Raw genomic sequence first — 7,500 nt, 5'->3', positions numbered from 1 at the left:
TGTGACTCAGCAGGCTAACACGCTAGATAGCTTCAGTAGGCTAACACGCTAGCTAGCTAGCTAGCTTCAGGTAACAATGACTGGTTTCCAGAATAAAAGGCGGATTATTCTAAGTGAACCGGATCAAAACCGGTCTTCCGGGATTCGGACTACAGAACCACTCACCCCGGTACCGATGGAGCTCATTTTAACTCAATAGTCTGGATCCTGTGAACAGCTTTCAGTCCGCAGCTCCTGACATTCATCACACTGTGACGTCTCATTCACCGACTTCCGGCTAATAACAGCCTCCATAATAAAAGCACCGAGTGAAAACGATGTTTCAGCACGCCACAAACTTTTTACCTGAGCAGTGTTGGCTGGTGGAACATGTTCTCTGTAGGGCTGTGCCACATCCAATCAATGTCAGCAAACATCCCAGAATGATTTAATGCAAAAACATTAAGGTATCAAACACGTATTACTACTTTACAGTTAAATATTTAACCTTTATTCCAACATGAAAAAAGCAGTAAATAACACTTTGATAAACACGTCAGAACATCTTATTTTAGTCTCAGTATAATATAATAATTTATATATCATATAATAATATTCTGTATCATATAATAATATTCACTAGAATATAATAATATATATATCATATAATAATATATATATCATATAATAATATTCACAAGAATATAAAACACACACACACATATATATACATATATATATACATATACAGTTGTGTGAAAAAGTGTTTGCCCCCTTCCTGATTTCTTATTTTTTTGCATGTTTGTCACACTTAAATGTTTCAGATCATCAAACAAATTTAAAGATTAGACAAAGATTGCACAAGTAAACACAAAATGCAGTTTTTAAATGAAGGTTTTTATTATTAAGGGGGAAAAAAAATCCAAACCTACGTGGCCCTGTGTGAAAAAGTGATTGCCCCCTAAACCTAATAACTGGTTGGGCCACCCTTAGCAGCAACAACTGCAATCAAGCGTTTGCGATAACTGGCAATGAGTCTTTTACAGCGCTGTAGAGGAATTTTGGCCCACTCATCTTTGCAGAATTGTTGTAATTCAGCCACATTGGAGGGTTTTCGAGCATGAACCGCCTTTTTAAGGTCATGCCACAGCATCTCAATCGGATTCAGGTCGGGACTTTGACTAGGCCACTCCAAAGTCTTCATTTTGTTTTTCTTAAGCCATTCAGAGGTGGACTTGCTGGTGTGTTTTGGATCATTGTCCTACTGCAGAACCCAAGTGCGCTTCAGCTTGAGGTCACGAACAGATGGCCGGACATTCTCCTTCAGGATTTTTTGGTAGACAGCAGAATTCATGGTTCCATTTACCAAAGCAAGTCTTCCAGGTCCTGAAGCAGCAAAACAGCCCCAGACCATCACACTACCACCACCATATTTTACTGTTGGTATGATGTTCCTTTTCTGAAATGCCGTGTTACTTTTACGCCAGATGTAATGGGACATACACCTTCCAAAAAGTTCAACTTTTGTCTCGTCAGTCCACAGAGTATTTTCCCAAAAGTCTTGGGGATCATCAAGATGTTTTCTGGCAAAACTGAGACGAGCCTTTATGTTCTTTTTGCTCAGCAGTGGTTTTCGTCTTGGAACTCTGCCATGCAGGCCATTTTTGCCCAGTCTCTTTCTTATGGTGGAGTCATGAACACTGACCTTAATTGAGGCAAGTGAGGCCTGCAGTTCTTTGGATGTTGTTCTGGGGTCTTTTGTGACCTCTTGGATGAGTCGTCGCTGCGCTCTTGGGGTAATTTTGGTCGGCCGGCCACTCCTGGGAAGGTTCACCACTGTTCCATGTTTTCGCCATTTGTGGATAATGGCTCTCACTGTGGTTCGCTGTAGTCCCAAAGCTTTAGAAATGGCTTTGTAACCTTTTCCAGACTGATAGATCTCAATTACTTTGTTTCTCATTTGTTCCTGAATTTCTTTGGATCGCAGCATGATGTCTAGCTTTTGAGGATCTTTTGGTCTACCTCACTTTGTCAGGCAGCTCCTATTTAAGTGATTTCTTGATTGAGAACAGGGGTGGCAGTAATCAGGCCTGGGTGTGGCTAGAGAAATTTAACTCAGCTTTCCAAAGATGTGATAAACCACAGTTAATTTATGTTTTAACAGGGGGGGGCAATCACTTTTTCACACAGGGCCATGTAGGTTTGTATTTTTTTTTTCCCTTAACAATAAAAACCTTCATTTAAAAACTGCATTTTGTGTTTACTTGTGTTATCTTTGTCTAATATTTAAATTTGTTTGATGATCTGAAACATTTAAGTGTGACAAACATGCATAAAAATAAGAAATCAGGAAGGGGGCAAACTTTTAAAATTAAAAGCACAACATTCATCATCTGTTCATTTAAATCAACTCTCAATTTACAGATTTATCGTGAATATACAGGTGCTGGCCATATAATTAGAATATCATCAAAAAGTTGATTTATTTCACTAATTCCATTCAAAAAGTGAAACTTGTCTATTATATTCATATTTCACTCTTGAACAACAGACAGCGTCAGAAGCGTCTCGCCTGGGCTAAAGACAAAAAGGACTGGACTGCTGCTGAGTGGTCCAAAGTTATGTTCTCTGATGAAAGTAAATTTAGCATTTCCTTTGGAAATCAGGGTCCCAGAGTCTGGAGGAAGAGAGGAGAGACACACAATCCACGTTGCTTGAGGTCCAGTGTAAAGTTTCCACAGTCAGTGATGGTTTGGGGTGCCATGTCATCTGCTGGTGTTGGTCCACTGTGTTTTCTGAGGTCCAAGGTCAACGCAGCCTATACCAGGAAGTTTTAGAGCACTTCATGCTTCCTGCTGCTGACCAACTTTATGGAGATGCAGTTTTCATTTTCCAACAGGACTTGGCACCTGCACACAGTGCCAAAGCAACCAGTACCTGGTTTAAGGACCATGGTATCCCTGTTCTTAATTGGCCAGCAAACTCGCCTGACCTTAACCCCATAGAAAATCTATGGGGTATTGTGAAGAGGATGATGCGAAATGCCAGACCCAACAATGCAGAAGAGCTGAAGGCCACTATCAGAGCAACCTGGGCTCTCATAACACCTGAGCAGTGGCCACAGACTGATTGACTCCATGCCACGCCGCATTGCTGCAGTAATTCAGGCAAAAGGAGCCCCAACTAAGTATTGAGTGCTGTACATGCTCATGCTTTTCATGTTCATACTTTTCAGTTGGCCAAGATTTCTAAAAATCCTTTCTTTGTATTGGTCTTAAGTAATATTCTAATTTTCTGAGATACTGAATTTGGGATTTTCCTTAGTTGTCAGTTATAATCATCAAAATTAAAAGAAATAAACATTTGAAATATATCAGTCTGTGTGTAATGAATGAATATAATAGACAAGTTTCACTTTTTGAATGGAATTAGTGAAATAAATCAACTTTTTGATGATATTCTAATTATATGACCAGCACCTGTATATACGAATTTAAAATTCTGAAAACAGAAATGATCATTTTAATTATATGGGACACGAGGGACACTAGAGGGGACAATGGGGGGACAATGGAGGACACTAGTGTGGAAAATCGGGGGACACGAGGGATTCTGGAGGGACACTAGAGGGGACAGTGGGGGGACACTAGAGGGGACAGTGGGGCGACAATGGGGGACACTAGAGGGATTCTGGAGGGACACTAGAGAGACACTGGGGGACACGAGAGGGTTCACCTTGTGACACATCCAGTTACCGTGACACCAGGAGACTTCATGGTCTTCAGGGGTCGCTCCTGATTGGTCTGTCTTCCAGATCAGCTGACTGTCAAATAATGTACTTCCTGTTTTTGTTAAAGCAACATTTAAATAAACGTGTAAAATGATTTCATGTGTTTTTATGTTCCGTCTTTAATCTTTAACGTTTAAACTTAATGTTTACTGAACATGTGACCTCTTTGTTTACCTTTTTTAATCCTCCATGGTTCCCCTGGTAATTCCTGTTTAACGTCACTGCGCTATGCATTGTGGGTAATTCACTTCTACTTGTAGTTCCTCACAAAGAACGGAACCTTTGACCCTCTTGCTCCTCTGCTGCTGCAAAGGATTGTGGGTCAGAATAAGAACAGGATGTAGTGGAACATCCTGACCCCGCCCCCTCCTAGCCTCCCATCCAATCAGACGGCTCCACCTCCTCCCAGTAAAGCGGTGACACAGATGATTGTAAGAAAAGTGTCCATAAAGGTTTATTGAGTCTCTGCTGGATTACAGACCTCATGAAACTTTAAACAATGAAAACGTTGTGAATCATAAATCATCTTTTTATTATTTTACTCTTTTTATTTCTCTTTTTCTCGTCTCCATCTTGAATCAGAAATGGAAGCTTTGGTCACATAAGAGTGAAAAAACATTCGTATACTGTGACTTTAAAAAATAAAACATTCTGAACAATGAATCAAACGGAGCCGCTGGTCTCCATGGCAACAAACAGCTGATCAAAGAAAAACGAGCTACATTAGTGAGGATGATGATGGAGACTAGCGTTCATTAGTTAACTAATACAAAGCTTCTTTATGTAGTGACGTTACGCTTTAATAAGAACTGACAGCTGGACTCTGAACGCGTCACACAGCAGCAGAACAGGAAGTTCACCTACACAATAAAACCACCACACACCGCCAAAATAAGACGACAGACAAAAGTAGAGGACACAGTGAACCTTCCCTGGAAAATATCTCCATGTCTTTGAGTCCTAAAAGTCTTGTTTTCCTGAAGTGAAGAAGAGTCTAGTTAGAAACGTCTTCACTTTTCATCCTCACATTCTAAATAGACAGGAAACTAGTTCATGTTTACTGGAGCTCATCGACTCCACAGAAAAGAGAAAATAGTTTTCACAGAATTATGAAATCAGTCGTTTACTGTGGGGTAATAACTGTTACTGTGGGGTAATAACTGGTTATATTATGTGATAATTATGAAAACATTTTAAATAGAAACAGGTTGAAAGACTTTTCTGACTCAGCAGAAGACAAAAACAGTTCATAAGATGTTGAGACAATCAGGGACCGACTGGGATCGCTTTTTCAGGTGGATCGGTCATGCCAGGGCCGATACCTGATCAATACCTGATGGATACCTGATCTGCTGGTATTGATCATCTCGGGTCCAATTTAACATGTTTTCTTCTATCATATAAGTTCTCCTTTAAATAAAAGTTACTTTCATTTTGAAGTTCTTGATGTTTGAACTTTGAGAAATTTTGTTCATTGAAAGATACTGATAATCAGATACTGTACTGGGACCAGTATCACCACAGTAGAACTGGTAGACTGGGACCAGTATCACCACAGTAGAACTGGTAGACTGGGACCAGTATCACCACAGTAGAACTGATAGACTGGGACCAGTATCACCACAGTAGAACTGATCTACTGGGACCAGTATCACCACAGTAGAACTGATCGACTGGGAAGGATTTGTTTAATTTGGATAAAAACATGAATTTGTTTTGTCTTTTCTGTGATAATAAAGTTCTATGTGAATGTCACTCAGGAGAGAAAGAGGCTGATCACACTAGTCCTGCTGGAACAATAGAACCGGTACAGGTGCTTCAGGTCTGATAATGGACCAGTAGAACCGGTACAGGTGCTTCAGGTCGGATAATGCTGCTGGAGAGGACTGGGAAGAGAAGAGAAGATGAAGAGGACGGTGTCTGGTTAGTGATGAAGACGACACACTTCATGTCTGTTCTCTCTCCGGTCCACAGTTCTCAATGTCATTCGTCCACCCAGGCTCCGCCCACAGTGGGTGCCCAGTTGATGTGGGCGGGGTTGTATAAAAGGGGCGTGTCCGGTCGATGTTGGGCAGCGTCGAACAGTTAAGTGTTACCTTTCAGGACACCCAGACAACTCTGCAGCAGCTGGAGGTTCCCCTGCAGGTGAAAGGGGCGGGGTCAGAGACGCAGGTGTAGAGAGACACAAGTGCACAGTTGGACAGAGGGACAGGTATACAGGGTGACTGTGGCTAAGTGGAGAGCAGGGTTGTCCTTCAATCAGAGGATCGGCGGTTCGATCCCCGGCTCTGGCTCCGCTAGTTGCATGCCAATGTGTCCTTGACCAAGACACTTAACCCGTAGCTGTGCCTACGGTGTAGAAATGTGATGGAATCTGAATTGTAAGTCGCTTTGGATAAAGGCGTCTGCTAAATGATTGTAATGTAATGTATAATCAATGTCTTTTTACAGATTATGTCATTTGTTACCTTGGCGTGTTTGAGCTCCAGCTCTGCCAGCTCCACCAGGTTCTTCCTGAAAGCTGCCACTCTTCTTGTCTTGAAGTCTATGAGCTCTGCAATCAGAACAGAATCCGGATCAGTACAAGTGCCAAGGATCAGGAGTACAAGTGCCAAGGATCAGGAGTAAAGGTGCCAAGGATCTGAAGTAAAAGTGCCAAGTATCAGGAGTACAAGTGCCAAGGATCAGGAGTACAAGTGCCAAGGATCAGGAGTACAAGTACCAAGGATCAGGAGTACAAGTGCCAAGGATCAGGAGTAAAAGTACAAAGGATCAGGAGTAAAAGTACAAAGGATCTGGAGTAAAAGTACCAAGGGTCAGGAGTAAAAGTACCAAGGGTCAGGAGTACAAGTACCAAGGGTCAGGAGTACAAGTACCAAGGGTCAGGAGTACAAGTACCAAGGGTCAGGAGTACAAGTACCAAGGGTCAGGAGTACAAGTACCAAGGATCCGGAGTACAAGTACCAAGGATCCGGAGTAAGAGTACCAAGGATCCGGAGTAAGAGTACCAAGGATCCGGAGTAAGAGTACCAAGGATCCGGAGTAAGAGTACCAAGGATCCGGAGTAAGAGTACCAAGGATCTGGAGTACAAGTGCCAAGGATCAGGAGTAAAAGTGCCAAAGATCTGGAGTAAAAGTACAAAGGATCTGGAGTAAAAGTACAAAGGATCTGGAGTAAAAGTACAAAGGATCTGGAGTAAAAGTACCAAGGGTCAGGAGTAAAAGTACCAAGGGTCAGGAGTACAAGTACCAAGGGTCAGGAGTACGAGTACCAAGGATCCGGAGTAAAAGTACCAAGGATCCGGAGTAAAAGTACCAAGGATCCGGAGTAAGAGTACCAAGGATCCGGAGTAAGAGTACCAAGGATCCGGAGTAAGAGTACCAAGGATCTGGAGTACAAGTGCCAAGGGTCAGGAGTACAAGTACCAAGGGTCAGGAGTACAAGTACCAAGGATCCGGAGTAAAAGTACCAAGGATCCGGAGTAAGAGTACCAAGGATCCGGAGTAAGAGTACCAAGGATCCGGAGTAAGAGTACCAAGGATCCGGAGTAAGAGTACCAAGGATCCGGAGTAAGAGTACCAAGGATCCGGAGTAAGAGTACCAAGGATCAGGAGTAAGAGTACCAAGGATCTGGAGTACAAGTGCCAAGGATCAGGAGTAAAAGTGCCAAAGATCTGGAGTAAAAGTACAAAGGATCTGGAGTAAAAGTACCAAGGGTCAGGAGTACAAG

General features: G+C 42.3%; 2 protein-coding genes and 1 long non-coding RNA gene across 6 annotated transcripts in view; 1 reads left to right on the top strand and 2 right to left on the bottom strand.

The window, feature by feature from the left end:
- Positions 1-303, bottom strand: part of LOC142967742 (proteasome subunit alpha type-3) — a 7,240-nt gene extending 6,937 nt beyond the window's left edge. The window contains exon 1 of the mRNA XM_076107268.1: positions 166-303. Within this exon, the coding sequence (XP_075963383.1) occupies positions 166-186 (21 nt within the window). The 5' untranslated portion in view covers positions 187-303. The remainder of the gene's footprint in view (positions 1-165) is intronic.
- LOC142967744 (uncharacterized) overlaps positions 1-7,500 on the top strand; it is a 9,477-nt gene that overhangs the window by 765 nt on the left and 1,212 nt on the right. Inside the window, exon 2 of one of the 3 annotated variants that reach the window (XR_012958951.1) lies at positions 6,221-7,500. This exon is cut by the window's right edge and continues 1,212 nt beyond it. This is a non-coding gene — a long non-coding RNA (uncharacterized LOC142967744). Of the gene's footprint in view, positions 1-2,645 lie in introns of all 3 variants that reach the window. The other 2 variants (XR_012958952.1, XR_012958950.1) reach the window with 2 other exon arrangements.
- The window catches only part of snx6 (sorting nexin 6), a 14,588-nt gene continuing 11,286 nt past the window's right edge, over positions 4,199-7,500 (bottom strand). The window contains exons 13-14 of one of the 2 annotated variants that reach the window (XM_076107267.1): positions 6,238-6,323; positions 4,199-5,908 (exon numbers count right to left, since the gene is read on the bottom strand). In XM_076107267.1, coding sequence (XP_075963382.1) covers positions 5,855-5,908; positions 6,238-6,323 — 140 coding nt within the window. In that variant the 3' untranslated portion in view covers positions 4,199-5,854. The other variant, XM_076107266.1, reaches the window with a different exon arrangement.

This window comes from Anarhichas minor, unplaced genomic scaffold (genome assembly GCF_050575085.1).
Source record: "Anarhichas minor isolate MPS153535 unplaced genomic scaffold, ASM5057508v1 ptg000038l, whole genome shotgun sequence".
Lineage (NCBI taxonomy): Eukaryota > Metazoa > Chordata > Actinopteri > Perciformes > Anarhichadidae > Anarhichas > Anarhichas minor.
The sequence above is the reverse complement of the archived record's forward strand: the minus strand, read 5'-3'. Positions and strand labels throughout refer to the sequence as shown.